Below are 16,388 nucleotides of genomic sequence, written 5' to 3'. Positions count from 1 at the left end.
CACCCCCACCCCCCGCCGCTTTTCCCCCTTGGTGTCCATACGTTTGTTCTCTACATCTGTGTCTCAATTTCTGCTCTGCAAGCTGGTTCATCTGTACCATTTTCTGGGTTCCACATATATGCATTAATATACGATATTTGTTTTTCTCTTTCTGACTTACTTCATTTTGCTTGACAGTCTCTAGATGCATCCACGCCTCTACACATGACCCAATTTCGTTCCTTTTTATGGCTGAGTAATATTCCATTCTATATATGTACCACATCTTCTTTATCCATCTGTCTGTCGATGGGTATTTAGGTTGCTTTTAGGTTGCGTCCATGACCTGGCTGTTGTAAATAGGGCTGCAATGAACATTGAGGTGCATGTGTCTTTTTTAAAAATTTATTTATTTATTTATTTATTTATTTATTTATTTATTTATGGCTGTGTTGGGTCTTCGTTGCTGTGCTTGGACTTTCTCTAGTTGCGGTGAGCGGGGGCTACTCTTCGTTGGTGAGCAGGGGCTACCCTTAGTTGCCGTGCACGGGCTTCTCATTGTCGTGGCTTCTCTTGTTGCAGAGCACGGGCTCTAGGCACACAGGCTTCAGTAGTTGTGGCACGTGGGCTTAGTAGTTGTGGCTTGCGGGCTCTAGAGCTCAGGCTCAGTAGTTGTGGTGCATGGGCTTAGTTGCTCCATGGCATGTGGGATCTTCCCAGACCAGGGCTCGAACCCGTGTCCCCTGCATTGGCAGGTGGATTCTTAACCACTGCGCCACCGGGGAAGCCTGCATGTGTCTTTTTGAATTATGGGTTTCTCTGGGTATATGCCTAGTAGTGGGATTGCTGGGTCATATGGTAATTCTAGTTTTAGTTCTTTAAGGAACCTCCATACTGTTCTCCACAGTGGCTGTATCCATTTACATTCCCACCAACAGTGCAAGAGGGTTCCCTTTTCTCCACACTCTCTCCAGCATTTGTTGTTTGTAGATTTTCTGATGATGCCCATTCTAACTGGTGTGAGTTGATACCTCACTGTAGTTTTGATTTGCATTTCTCTAATAATTAGTGATGTTGAGCAGCTTTTCATGTGCTTCTTGGCCATTTGTACATCTTCATTGGAGAAATGTCTATTTAGGTCTTCTGCCCATTTTTGGATTCAGTTGTTTGTTTTTTTTTTTTTTTTTTTTTTTTCTTTTTGAGGTATGCGGGCCTCTCACTGTTGTGGCCTCTCCCGTTGCGGAGCACAGGCTCCGGATGCGCAGGCCCAGCGGCCATGGCTCACGGGCCCAGCCGCTCCGCGGCATATGGGATCCTCCCAGACCGGGGCACGAACCCGTATCCCCTGCATCGGCAGGCGGACTCTTAACCACTGCGCCACCAGGGAGGCCCCTGTTTTTTTAATATTGAGCTGCATAAGCTGTTTATATATTTGGGAGATTAATCCTTTGATGATTCATTTGCAAATATTTTCTCCCATTCTGAGGGTTGTCTTTTGGTCTTGTTTATGGTTTCCTTTGCTGTGCAAAAGCTTTAAGGTTTCATTAGGTCCCATTTGTTTATTTTTGGTTTTATTTCCATTACTCTAGGAGGTGGATCAAAAAATATTTTGCTGTGATTTATGTCAAAGAGCGTTCTTCCTATGTTTTCCTCTAAGAGTTTTATAGTGTCCAGTCTTACATTTAGGTCTCTAATCCACTTGTAGTTTATTTTTGTGTGTGGTGTTAGGGAGTGTTCTAATTTCATTCTTTTACATGTAGCTGTCCAGTTTTCCCAGCACCACTTATTGAAGAGGCTGTCTTTTCTCCATTGTATATCCTTGCCTCCCTTGTCATAGATTAGTTGACCATAGGTGCGTGGATTTATCTCTGGGCTTTCTATCCTGTTCTGTCGATCTATATTTCTGTTTTTGTGCCAGTACCATGTTGTCTTGATTACTGTAGCTTTGTAGTATAGTCTGAAGTCAGGGAGTCTGATTCCTCCAGCTCTGTTTTTTTCCCTCAAGACTGCTTTGGCTATTCGAGGTCTTTGGTGTGTCCATACAAATTTTAAGATTTTTTGTTCTAGTTCTGTAAAAAAATGTCATTGGTAATTTGATAGGGATTGCATTGAATCTGCAGATTGCTTTGGGTAGTATAGTCATTTTCACAATATTGATTCTTCCAATCCAAGAACATGGTATGTCTCTCCATCTGTTGGTATCATCTTTAATTTCTTTCATCAGTGTCTTATAGTTTTCTGCATTACAGGTCTTTTGTCTCCCTAGGTAGGTTTATTCCTAGGTATTTTATTCTTTTTGTTGCAGTGGTAAATGGGAGTGTTTCCTTAATTTCTCTTTCAGATTTTCCATCATTAGTGTATAGGAATGCAGGAGATTTCTGTGCATTAATTTTGTATCCTGCAGCTTTACCAAATTCATTGATTAGTTCTAGTAGTTTTCTGGTGGCATCTTTAGGATTCTCTATGTATAGTATCATGTCATCTGCAAATAGTGACAGTTTTACTTCTTTTCCAATTTGTATTCCTTTTATTTCTTTTTTCTTCTCTGATTGCTGTGACTAGGACTTCCAAAACTATGTTGAATAATAGTGGTGGGAGTGGACATCCTTGTCTTGTTCCTGACCTTACAGGAAATGCTTTCAGTTTTTCACCATTGAGAATGATGTTTGCTGTGGGTTTGTCATATATGATCTTTATTATGTTGAAGTAGGTTCCTTCTATGCTCACTTTCTGGAGAGTTTTTATCATAAATTGGTGTTGAATTTTGTCAGAAACTTTTTCTGCATCGATTGAGATGATCATATGGTTTTTATTCTTCAATTTGTTACTATGGTGTATCACATTGATTGATTTGCATATATAGAAGAATCCTTGCATCTCTGGGATAAATCCCACTTGACCATGGTGTATGATTCCTTTTAATGTGTTGTTGGATTCTGTTTGTTGGTATTTTGTTGAGGATTTTTGCATCTATATTCATCAGTGATATTGGTCTGTAATTTTCTTTTTTTGTAGTATCTTTGTCTGGTTTTGGTATCACAGAGATGGTGGCCTTATAGAATGAGTTTGGGAGTTTTCCTTCCTCTGCAATTTTTTGGAGGAGTTTGAGAAGGATGGGTGTTAGCTCGTCTCTAAATGTTTGATAAAATTCACCTGTGAAGCCATCTCGTCCTGGACTTTTGTTTGTTGGAAGTTTTTTGTTTTGTTTTGTTTTGGGTTTTTTTTTGCGGTATGTGGGGCTCTCACTGTGTGGCCTCTCCCGTTGCAGAGCACAGGCTCCAGATGCTCAGGCTCAGTGGCCATGGCTCATGGGCCCAGCCACTCTGCGGCATGTGGGATCCTCCCAGACTGGGGCACGAACCTGTGTCCCCTGCATCGGCAGGTGGAATCTCAACCACTGCGCCACCAGTGAAGCTCCTGTTGGAAGATTTTTAATCACAGTTTCAATTTCATTACTTGTGATTGGTCTGTTCATATTTTCTATTTCTTCCTGGTTCAGTCTTGGAAGGTTATACCTTTCTAAGAATTTGTCCATTTCTTCCAGGTTGTCCGTTTTATTGGCATAGCGCTGCTTGTAGTAGTGTCTTAGGATGCTTTGTATTTCTGTGGTGTCTGTTGTAACTTCTCCTTTTTCATTTCTAATTTTATTGATTTGAGTCCTCTCCCCTTTTTCTTGACAAGTCTGGCTAATGGTTTATCAATTTTGTTTATCTTCTCAAAGAACCAGCTTTTAGTTTTATTGATCTTTGCTATTGTTTTCTTTGTTTCTATTTCATTTATTTCTGCTCTGGTCTTTATGATTTTTTTCCTTCTGCTAACTTTGGGTTTTGTTTGTTCTTCTTTCTCTAGTTCCTTTAGGTGTAATGTTAGGTTGTTTATTTGAGATTTTTCTTGTTTCTTTTTTTTTTTTTTTTTTTTTTTTGCGGTATGCGGGCCTCTCACTGTCGTGGCCTCTCCCGTTGCGGAGCACAGGCTCCGGATGCGCAGGCCCAGCGGCCATGGCTCACGGGCCCAGCCGCTCCGCGACATATGGGATCCTCCCAGATCGGGGCACGAACCCGTATCCCCTGCATCGGCAGGCGGACTCTCAACCACTGCGCCACCAGGGAGGCCCTTCTTGTTTCTTTTGTTTCTTTTTTTTTTTTTTTTTTTGTGGTACGCAGGCCTCTCACTGTTGTGGCCTCTCCCATTGTGGAGCACAGGCTCCGGACGTGCAGGTGCAGCGGCCATGGCTCACGGGCCCAGCCGCTCTGCGGCATGCGGGATCTTCCAGGACCGGGGCACGAACCCATGTCCCCTGCATCAGCAGGCGGACTCTCAACCACTGTGCCACCAGGGAAGTCCTTTCTTGTTTCTTGAGGTAGGCTTGTATAGCTATAAACTTCCCTCTTAGAACTGCTTTTGCTGCATCCCATAGGTTTTGGATTGTCGTGTTTTCATTGTCATTTGTCTCTAGGTATTTTTTTATTTCCTCTGATTTCTCCAGTGATCTCTTGGTTATTTAATAACGTACTATTTAGCCTCCATGTGTTTGTGTTTTTTACGTTTTTTCCCTGTAATTGATTTCTAATCTCATAGCGTTGTGGTTAGAAAAGATGCTTGATATGATTTCAATTTTCTTAAATTTACTGAGGCTTGATTTGTGACCCAAGATGTGATCTATCCTGGAGAATGTTCTGTGTGCACTTGAGAAGAAAGTGTAATCTGCTGTTTTTGGATGGAATGTCCTATACATATCAAATCTATCTGGTCTATTGTGTCATTTAAAGCTTGTGTTTCCTTATTAATATTCTGTTTGGATGATCTGTCTATTGGTGTTAGTGAGGTGTTAAAGTCCCCACAATTACTGTGTTGCTGTCAATTTCCTCTTTTATAGCTGTTAGCAGTTGCCTTATGTATTGAGGGGCTCCTATGTCAGGTGCATATATATTTATAATTGTTATATCTTCTTGGTTTGATCCCTTGATCATTACGTAGTGTCCTTGTCTCTTGTAACATTCTTTATTTTTTTAAATTAATTAATTAATTAATTTTAACATCCTTTATTTTGAAGTTTATTTTATCTGATATGAGTATTGCTACTCCAGCTTTCTTTTGATTTCCATTTGCATGGAATATCTTTTTCCATCCCCTCACTTTCAGTCTGTATATGTCCCTAGGTCTGAAGTGGGTCTCTTGTAGACAGCATATATACAGGTCTTGTTTTTGTATCCATTCAGTGAGCCTGTGTCTTTTGGTTGGAGCATTTAATCCATTCACATTTAAGGTAATTATTGATATGTATGTTCCTATGACCATTTTCTTAATTGTTCTCGGGTTTTTTTTTTTTTTTTTTTTTTTTTTGCGGTACGTGGGCCTCTCCGTGCTGTGGCCTCTCCCGTTGCGGAGCACAGGCTCCGGACGCGCAGGGTCAGCGGCCATGGATCACGGGCCCAGCCGCTGTGAGGCATGTGGGATCTTCCTGGACCGGGACACGAACCCGTGTCCCCTGCATCGGCAGGTGGACTCTCAACCACTGCGCCACCAGGGAAGCCCTTGGTTTGTTTTTGTAGGTCCTTTTGTTCCCTTGTGTTTCCCACTTAGAGAAGTTCCTTTAGCATTTGTTGTAGAGCTGGTTTGGTGGTGCAGAATTCTCTTAGCTTTTGCTTGTCTGTAAAGCTTTTGATTTCTTAATCGAATCTGAATGAGATCCTTGTTGGGTAGAGGAATCTTGGTTGTAGGTTCTTCACTTTCATCACTTTAAGTATATCATGCCACTCCCTTCTGGCTTGTAGAGTTTCTGCTGAGAAGTCAGCTGTTAACCTTATGGGAGTTCCCTTGTATGTTATTTGTCATTTTTCCCTTGCTACTCTCAATAATTTTTCTTTGTCTTTAATTTTTGCCAATTTGATTACTATGTGTCTTGGCGTGTTTCTTCTTGGGTTTATCCTGTATGGGACTCTCTGCACTTCCTGGACTTGGGTGGCTATTTCCTTTCCCATGTTAGGGAAGTTTTTGACTATAATCTCTTCAAATATTTTCTCGGGTCCTTTCTCTCTCTCTTCTCCTTCTGGGACCCCTATAATGTGAATGTTGTTGCGTTTAATGTTGTCCCAGAGGTCTCTTAGGCTGTCTTCATTTCTTTTCATTCTTTTTTCTTTATTCTGTTCTGCAGCAGTGAATTCCACCATTGTGTCTTCCAGGTCACTTATCCGTTCTTCTGCCTCAGTTATTCTGCTATTGATTCCTTCTAGTGTAGTTTTCATTTCAGTTATTGTATTGTTCATCTCTGTTTGTTTGTTCTTTAATTCTTCTAGGTCTTTGTTAAACATTTCTTGCATCTTCTCAATCTTTGCCTCCATTCTTTTTCCGAGGTCCTGGATCATCTTCACTATCATTATTCTTAATTCTTTTTCTGGAAGATTGCCTATCTCCATTTCATTTAGTTGTTTTTCTGGGGTTTTATCTTGTTCCTTCATCTGGTACATAGCCCTCTGCTTTTTATCTTATCTTTCTCTCCTTCTGTTTTCTTATTCATATCTGCTAGACAAATGCTAGGAAGCCCCTCCAATAAAATATGTTTGTTTCACTGAAGAGCACTGTAACCATATTCCTCCTCTACCCGAGCTCCTCTGGTAATGTTCTGCCGTTCGAGCCATGCTTTTCATTTACAGAGGATTAAAGATGCGAATGATGGATGTAACCTAGCAGGTCTCATGCAGTTTCCCTGCTTTGCGTGGTTTCTAGTGCCCCAGTTCCATCACTTTTCACTTTGTCTTCCTTTAATTGTCTTTGCCCGGAAGCATCAGCAGTTACTCCTGAGTGCTGTTGATTGGATTTGACCTGAAGAGAAGCAGCAGTTGATGGGGACAGTTTGGCATCTGGAGGCCAGCTTGTCTCATTCTGGGTTAGGCAGAACTGGTCTCTTGATCTTTCAGGTCTGTCGCAACTCCTTCCAGTTTCTGAGATGAGCTTATTCAGGCATTCACAGCTCCTGTGGGCTGCCACTAATCCAGTTGCAATGAACTCATAGCAAGCACCATTTTTTTCTCAGATCTTAAGAAAAGAGCAGTTATGTACTCCTGACCTCCTAATCTAGGTTATATAACCGGAAGCATTCTGGGTGGGTAGTGGGGAGATAGGGACCCAGCATTTGCAAAAGTTTTGGTGACAGAGCATAGAGTGTGTTCAGGGAAGGAGAAGTTCAGTGTTGCTGAAGTGCAGAGGCCTGGTGGGCAGGGGGAGAAATGAAGCTGGACGGCCAGGCTGGGAATAGTCAGAGGGGCCCCGAAGTCTCCTTGAGAAGGCTGGAGTTTATTTTAAGGGAAGTGGGAAGCCACTGACAAGTTTTCAGTAGGGAGTGACACAATCTGATTTGTATTTTATTACAAGTTCTGCAGTTACAGTGAATAGATCGTAGTGTTTTAGTGAAAATCCTCTGGTTTCAGGGCTAGAGGGAGACCGACCCAGGTTAATGGTGACTTGGATTTGGGTAACAGCAGAGAGGATGGAGGGTAGTAGACAAATCTGAGAGATGTGATGACTGGATAGAGGGAGAGAGGAAGAAGATGCTCAAAAATGGTGTGTTTTGTTCGCTCCCGGTCTCAGTGTGAGGTCTGGCAGCAGGTCTCAGTTCTTCCATTTATGAGGCGACCGCCCTGTGTTCGCCGCCTCCCTACAGCAGAGGTTATGTTGGGATTCAAGAGCAAATACCTTTGAAGCCCTTTGAGAGGCTTGAGACCTGAGAGCAGTTAGGTCAGACTTTCGAAGTTAGCTTATGGTAGATGGCAACATTTGGCAGAAAGGACTCTTCATGCTTCTGATGCCTGCTGGTAGAACTCAGCCTCTGCTGTGCCTTTGGCCGGCATGAGCAGGCTGTTAAAAATGCTGGGAGGAGAATAATGCCTGTGGCTCACTGGAGAGCCCCAGTGCACTTGGCTTAGTGTTACGTCCATATTGAACAATATGGAAGCTGGACCCTTCTCTCTCCTCCCTTTTATATTCCTTAGGAGCCCTTAGAAAAAGGATCTGTAAACAGAATTAGAACAGACTGGTTTTGTCTTCAACATAAAACAGAGCTGAGATGTTGGATGTTTGAAAAGACCCTGGAAGGGAAGAAAAGACAGTTTGTAGACGTGTTTCATAATAGAGGGATCAGCTGAAATAAAAGGTGTCCTGAGAAGAATTAGGGCTGACAGGATGGAATGGCAAGAATTATTCCAAATCATGTAGGATAACATGTGGGGAAAAAAACAGACATGTTCTTTCTTTTCCCTTTAAAGAGAGAGAGAGAGTGTGTGCATGTGTGTGTGTGTGTACTGGTGGGATGCTTGAAATCAAAACCCTTTTCTTGCTCTAGAAGCCTGAGGAATGGATCTGACTGGGCTCATACATTTCGGTCCCTCTTGCCTGGTCTAAGCAGCCAGTGTGGTCTGGCGGCCTGCTTTGGAGTTGTGTCTGTTTGGAAAAGATACAGTTAACCTTTAACTTGTCCATGCCGTAACCAGACAAGTCCTGGATCTAAAAACAGTACTGACAACTGAATGAGCATGTCAGAAATACCTGAATGACAGCATGGAATTTGGGGAGCCATTGTAGGTCTTTGAAAGAAAAGCTGAATTCACTGTCCACAGGAATTGTTATGGCTGTTATTTCATCTGGTGTAGATTTGACCATGTGGAGGAAGGGAGACTAGAATGTCATGTTCTTTCACTGAGGCTGTGCCATGAGCAACTCTATTGAAATAGAATGTCAGAACTCCTGGTTGGAGACCCAGGAGGACTGACCATGGGCTTGGAGTGAGGACAGGCAGTGATTACAGCTTACAAGGCAGAGAGCAATCCGTCCAAAAAGTTCAGTGAGCCTTGTTCAAGCTCCTCCTTAAAGCTTAACACTTGCCCCTCTATTTCTGTCCTTCCAGAAGTGCGTACTGTGCCGCCTCGGTAGCTTCTCTGACCAACATCATCACTCCAGACCTGTTTGAGGGCACTGCTGAATGGATCGCAAGGTGAGAGAAGCTGGGATCTGTCCTGCCTCTTAGACAGCAGGCGGTCAAGACTTCTGAAAAATAAAGTGCAGAAGGACCAGAGAAGGGAATATAAAATTACAAGAGATATCTGGGTTGAAGGATTGTGCATTTCAGAAATACTTTAAAAGTTTTCTTCTTTTCCAAACTTTCTTTAATGTGATTGGCAAGGATCAAAACCTTGGGTAAACAGTATTGGTCAGAGTCTAAATGGATTTCAACCAGTTTGGAGAGCAATTTGGAAATATCTCAAAGATGCCCTTGCTGATGACCCCAAAATTCCACTTCTCCAGAAACTCACACCACATGCATGAGAGAGACAAACATAGGACTTGTTTATAATAGTAAAACGCTGAAAACAGATTAAATGTTCACAAGCACAAGATGGATAAGTGAGTTATGGTGTAGTCATATTGAAATATAATATAGCATTTAAAATGAATGAACTAGAGCTACACGTATCAATATGGGTGAATCTCAAAAACACTGTTGGGGAAAAAAAAGGATGTTAAAGAAAACATGCAGATCACATTTGCTTAAAATTTGAGAACATGCAAAACAATTCTATACTGTTTATGGGAAGAATCACATGTAGTAATATAAAAACATGCTGGGAAGGATAAACACCAAATTCAGGATGGTGCTTACTTTGGGGGAGAAAGTAAAGAAAATGAGATTAAGGGACGTCTGTACTTCTACTCAGGAGACTTCAATTGTATCTGTAATTGTTTGTTTAAAATAAAAAAACCTGAAATGCATATGGCTAAATCAAAGCTAGGTGTTAGGTACATGTATGTTCTATATATTATTTGCTATACTTTCGTGGATCCTTCAAATTATTTCATAATTTAAAAAAAGGTATAGTAGATTTATACATACTATTGAGGAATTACATCCAAGCTGTATTTTATTTTTTACATTTTAATTTTTATCAAAGTAGTACTTACTACTATGAAAATACAATTTTCAGCTAAACCAAATGAGCTACTATGATCATATTTACCTTTTTGTATAACTTTTACTTTCTTGGAATTAATTATTACCTCTTAATTCCTGAATTTTCTGCCAGAGCTATAAAATTATTCTCAATACAGTTAAACACTTCAGGTAATGTATCAGTTCTCTTGTGTGTGTGTGTGTTTGTGTATGTGTGTGTGCACGTGCGTTTTGAGTTATCCCTCCTGGGGCCTCTGCCCTTCTGCTTCAGACTGGACAGATTGCTCTCAGCTTGCTGCACAGCAGAAATCCAGAAGCTTCCTTTCAGCAGGAAATTCGCTTCACTTCTCTGCTTTGTTAAAGCCCCATCCTCCTTTTTCTTGGTTTACTCACTCATTTTAATGAATCACATATCGTATTCCAACAGATCCCCAAAAAGAGAACTTCGGAGGTACATTTTAAAGATTTTGCATGTATTTTTATTCTAGTCTCATACTTGATTTATAGTTTATTTGGTTAGAGACTTCTAAATTGGAAACTGGATGAATTGTATTCCTTCAGAATTTTTAAGCATTGCTCCATTATCTTCTGGCTACCAGTGTCATTGTTAGAAAGGCTGATAATAATGGTAACCAGCATTTACTGAGGATTTGGTATGTAATACTCAAGAGTAAGGGAGCGATAGTTTAAAGATTGAGAGTATATAGCCTTTTGATCTGGACTACCTGGCTTTGGTTCTTTTTTATACTTTCTGTTTTTCTCAGTTGAGATTTCCCATCATTTCATTCATTACAAGTGTATTTTTCTTCACTTCACTGAGGTAAATATAAAATTATAATATCTACTTTAAAATTCTTGCCTGGTCATTTCAACATCTGGCTGTCTTGGAGTTGACATGTCTCACTTGCCTGAGTGTCTATGTCAAGTAATATTTGGACTGTACCCTGGACATTGTGATGTTATATTGCAGAGATTGGATTCTGTCAGATTGCTTTAAAGAGTGTTGATATTTTTCCTTTAGCAGGCAATCAACTTGGTTAGACACACCTGCAGTGGGCAGGGGCTCAGGTCTTGGATCAGTTCTTGGTCAGAAGCTGCTTTCATTTTGCCCAATGCATGTGTAATTCAGGGTCAGGTAAAATTTTAAGCGAAGTTTAAACATGGAATTTGGGTTTTCCTTCTCTGGCTCTCCTCTTTCTGGGATTCCTCCTCAATTACTGTCAGCCTGGTTCTTCTTGCCAGAAACATGGTGGGCCTTCTGTTAGCTTCAGCTGCCTTCCCCTGACCTGCTGCTGCCACTGTTAGGTGACTGTAGCCATCCTCAGGGCAAATCAGGAAGAAAAAAAATAGGGTGGGGGAGGGGAGGGACTGACTGCTCCAACTTTCAAATCCCCAGCTTTTTTCAGTTTGCTGAGCCCTCAGGAAGTTGTTTTAGTGTGTTTTGTCCAGAGTATATAGTTATTTGCAGGATTGGTTTGTTAGGCACTTAACTAGATGTGAAATTCTGACTGCCTGGGATTGAAGCCCAGTTTTGTCATTTATTAGCTTTGTGCCTTGGATAAATTGTTCAACTTCTCCATGTCATAGTTTCCATATATAGCAAATGATGGGATATTGAATTTGACATTAAGCTAAAATACAAAGAAATTAAGTGACCAAAACCTGTTAGGGTAACCACTGTGCTTTACTGCCTCCCAATCTACTGTATTCCCAATCCATTGTTGTTTTTGTTTTGTTTCTCTTATTCTTGCTGTTTGAAAAATTCATGATGATGAACCATGATACGGATTTCTTTTTTCATTCATTGTGCTGGGCACTCAGCAGTTATCTTCAATCTAGAATTGCATGTGCTTTACTTCCAAGAAACTTTATTATTTTTTTGATAACTGCTTCCCCTCCATTTTCTTTGTTTGCTCTTTTTATAACATCCAATAGGTGGAATTGGTCTTCTAATTTTTCGAACATTTTTTGCCTATCTTTGATCTCTCCATCTTTCTTATTGTGCTTTCTAAGAGATTCCCTTACCTTTTATCTTCTAATCCCTCTGTTAAGTTTTTATTTCTGCAGTTCTATTTTAACTTTTAATCTCCATTTATAAAGAATACTTCCTTTTTATATTCTCTCCTGTTCTTGTTTCAGGGATATTTGTCCTTGCAGTGTTTTTATTTTGTGTATAATATTTTATCTAAAGATATAACTTAAAGTTTACTTCTGCTCCCTACATTATTTCCTCCAATTTATTTTTGTTTATTTGTCTTATTTTTGTTTCATGTTTTACATAAAAGTCTCTTTCATGTAAGAGACTTTGCTCAAATGTCTGGTGTTCATATTTAAGTGTCAGGTGCTAAAACACTGTGTGTGTCACGGTGGGCTGGGATGCAGCCATTCATGGGGGAATTCTCATATATCAATATCTGTAGGGTTTTTCCCTTGGGTTTATCCATTTCCCTAGAGAAGAATCTTCCAGATTCCTGGTTGGGCTATGAAGTTAGCAGCCAGCTTTGTGAAACACTAATAGGGAAAGGGGTTGAGGGTGCTTGTGCTCAGATCTTAGACACACTTAATCCCCCTGCTCAGTACAGTGCCTCTGCCTGCTCTCAGCTGTGCTGGAAATCCTGGAATTCAGTTCCTCTTCATTCAGCGCCTGAAACCTCCCATCTTCTGCTGGGTACCTGGAGGTATAGCTGATTCTCTTATAAATTTACCACCAGTCAACTTGGTTCAAACTCATCCCACTTTAGGGGTACCTTGTGTCCCCCGGCTTGTCATCGGAACATATCACCTTGCTTTCTATTTCTTCTTTCCTCCTTTCCTCCCAGGACTGGTGTAGGTTTCTCGGTTCTGTTAAGTCAGTTACGTCTTACCTCTCTCCTTTTCCAGCTTTCACAATTTTGTTATCTCCTGTCTGTATTTATATCCTCTCCTATTCTCTTTACCCTTGTGGGTTTATCCTTTTTTAAAATTCCTTTACTTTCATTTTACTGGACTCTTGTGTTCAATCAGTTATATTTAACTAGAAGATACTCCCAAAGAATTTTACTAAATTGCTCTCATGCATGTAAAAACAAAGGGATGGAAAGTGGAATATGTAAATAAATGTATATTGTGTGTGTGTGCATGTGTGTATGTGTGGAGAGAAGGAGAGACTGAGACATAGAAACTCATCTGGTGAGAGGAACTAGGAGGCCAGGCTCAGCAGGAGTTGTAACTTTTTATTGTTTATTCTTTTATACTGTTTTATTATTTTTTTTTAACTCAAAAAACATTTTTAAAGGTAAGTTAAGAAAAAAAAAAATTCAGAGGTCCCTTGCATGTTCTTCACTCATCAGACCTTTCAAACTTGAGCTGTTCCTATGCTCCATGAAGCCAAATGCACTGGAAAGAAAACTTGGATTGTGTGTCTTTGGGTGGTGGTGGGGTTAGGGGTTAGAGGATGCTGAAGAATCTGTTCAGGGGATGGTAGCCAGTTCTTGACTCTGCACTCTGCTGTGATCTCCCTGGGCCTTGGGCCTCTTTGAAAAGGGCCTCTGAGTTCCCAAGGCCTCTCCTTTAATGAGAGGTACCTGGAAGACAGGAGGTGTTGCAGGTTCCTTTCTCTTCTACCCAGAAGTTGGATTAAGTGCTCATCCACCTGTGCACCTGTCAGGATTTGTGAGGCAGACACACCTGGAGGGAGTGTGACTGTACATACCTGTAGATCATTGGAAGTAAAGTTCTATGTTATATGAAAATATACTGAAAAGAAAATCTCTTATTTCACAGATAAAACATGTTTATTATAAACAAGCAAAAAGAAAATCTAACTGCTTGTAATCCACCACTAACCACTCATTTGCTGTATATGTTTCCAGAATTCCAGAAAAATCATGCAGTATATTATCATTTTATAACTTTTTCATGTAATGTATTTGGAACATTTTTAAGTATACTTCTGTAGCATTATTTTAAATGACTGTGTAGTATTCTGTTATATGGACATACCATAATTTATATAGCGAGTCCCTTACTGTTGAGCTTCTGAGTTGTTTCTAATATTTCACTGTTATAAATGGGAATACAGTAAACATTCTTACAATCTGATTTTTGAACACATTTCTTACTTACTTTATAAGATTAATTCCTAGAAATGACCCTATATTGCTGAGCCAAAGATTACTCATGTTTTTTACTAGAAAATATACTCTTAAATATATAGTCTAATCCCAAATAATTATTATGATAATAAAGTAATTTGAAATTGTAGGAAATTGTAATTAAAAAAATAAGTTTACTTTGAATAGTTATAAAAGTATGTATTTTCACTATAGAAACTTTTTGAAAATACAGAAAAATAAAGAGGAAAAATATCAGCAATAGACCTGTACTAAAAGATAACCAGAATTAGCAATTATTTTTCAATTTTATTTTAACCTGATGGTTATCACACTATACGCATGATTTTATAACTTTTTCCAAAAAGTAATGACTTGAGGTACTATGTTTGTTACATTAGTAGACTATGTCTGAGTTTCCTTTTTTTTTTTTTTTTGAGGAAAAGGCATTTCTAAAAGTTAATTAGCATCTTTCCATTCATAGTTGCAATGTTGTTTGTTTTTTTAATAGAAGTATAGTTGATTTATAATGTTGTGTTAGTTTCTGGTGTACAACAAAGTGATTCAGTTTTATATATATATTCTTTTTCATATTCTTTTCCATTATAGTTTATTACAAGATATTGAATATAGTTACAGCTATTGAATATAGTTGCATTAAACTAAGCAAACTCATCCTTTGCCATCGAGGGTGGTCCTGCACTTGTGCTCATTGGTTGACACTCAGTCTGCTTTTCTCAATCTCCTTCCAGGTGTCAGAATTGGGAAGGTGGAATTGGCGGGGTGCCAGGGATGGAAGCCCACGGCGGCTATACCTTCTGTGGCCTGGCTGCACTGGTCATCCTCAAGAAGGAACGCTTCTTGAACTTGAAGAGCTTATTAGTAAGTACTTGGTGATCCGTCTTCCTCTCAGGCCCCAGGCCCCTGAGATGTGACTGCTCAGGCATGCCGGCTTAAGGGACGGTTGGCTGTGGGAAGGGCTAACAGTTCCTGCCTGGAGCTGTGAACTAACAGTCCTGTAACGAAGCTCCAGATGCCGTTGTTGGAGTGCTCAGCACTGTACCAAGAAAGTGCAAGGGGTGAACATCTGTGCTCAGTTTCAGTCCCCTTCTTCCTGCCTTTCCATGTTCCTGCTCTGAACTTTCTGTACAGTGTGTTAGACCAATTCCAGAGGCTTCTTGAATCCCTCAGACATCTGGTATGGGCCAGAGTACCTTCCTTCTACTTCAAAGAGAAGTATAGCTTCAGCCTCTTAAAATTAGAGGTTATCATGTGCCTTAGAAAGATTCTCCTGGGAGAAGAAATTATGAGAAGAGCTTTGAGGCATTTTGAAGCTGAGCTTTTATTACCTGCTGCACTATGTGCACGTTTAGTAACTACCTTTACATGAGCTAGGCACAGCCGGGTAATGCACAGAGAAGGTGGCCCAGGCATTTATGTCTCGACTCCAAGCTCCTGCCCAATATTCAGATTGAACTCAGAGCACAGTCAGCTTCAGGGACTTGTTAGATTATAGCTAAATTATCATTGGAGGCCTAGTACATAAACACACACACACACAGAGCCACAAAGGAGCTATCTTTGGGGAAGCATTTATTCCCTCACCATGACCTCAAAGCAAACCAGCTACAACTGATATTCATCTCCTCTCCCCAAGTTCAGATGTCAGGTTCCCATCATAGGAACCATTGTGACACCCATCTTGAGCTTCCAAGACAGTTTCTATTATACTCTATACAGATATGACCAGCAGCATTTTGTCCTTACCTTTAGGAAGCCTCCTATAGCATACTCTTCTTGAAGGTTCTTACAGCCTTGAAGGTGTATGCCAAAATGGCCAACTTTGTGCACAGACTTCGAGTTTATCAGACATTTTGAAAACTGCTCACCAACAAGGCGTGAAACATAAAAGCTCCATCTCCCAGGCAGAAATAAGGAATAAGCAGATGCCTCAGTTACAATAACAGTGTTCTGGATTTGAACCCTGTCTGTGCCACTTCACAGCTATATGACCTTGGGAAAATGGTCTAGTCTGTTTTAACTACAATTTTTTTTCTCTGTAAGGTAGAAGTAACAGTTCTTTGAAGGTCAAAGGCGAGAACAGGTATAAACAGCCTGGTACATAGTAGGTGCGACCTTCTTATCCAAACTACTCCCTCCCCTCTGTTCGCTCTGGGAGAACTAGGACCCATATTTGAAGGATTTTATGAATTCATATAGGCAAGGGAAACAGAATAAATCCATGGACTTAGGCACTAGAAAGAAATAATTAGTCTAGGTTAGAAACACGTAATCTGTGGGGTAAGTAAAAGTGAAGAATGGACTCCGTGCTGTAGTGGCTGTTTTCTTGAGTAATGCTTCGCCTGCTTTCATTAAAT

The 16,388-nt window shown here is 40.3% G+C and overlaps 1 protein-coding gene across 2 annotated transcripts in view; it reads left to right on the top strand.

The window, feature by feature from the left end:
- FNTB (farnesyltransferase, CAAX box, beta) overlaps positions 1–16,388 on the top strand; it is an 87,134-nt gene that overhangs the window by 54,796 nt on the left and 15,950 nt on the right. For both annotated transcript variants that reach the window (XM_060095996.1, XM_060095997.1), the window contains exons 7-8: positions 8,879–8,965; positions 14,763–14,892. In XM_060095996.1, the coding sequence (XP_059951979.1) occupies positions 8,879–8,965; positions 14,763–14,892 (217 nt within the window). The remainder of the gene's footprint in view (positions 1–8,878; positions 8,966–14,762; positions 14,893–16,388) is intronic.

This window comes from Mesoplodon densirostris, chromosome 4 (genome assembly GCF_025265405.1).
Source record: "Mesoplodon densirostris isolate mMesDen1 chromosome 4, mMesDen1 primary haplotype, whole genome shotgun sequence".
Lineage (NCBI taxonomy): Eukaryota > Metazoa > Chordata > Mammalia > Artiodactyla > Ziphiidae > Mesoplodon > Mesoplodon densirostris.
The sequence above is the reverse complement of the archived record's forward strand: the minus strand, read 5'-3'. Positions and strand labels throughout refer to the sequence as shown.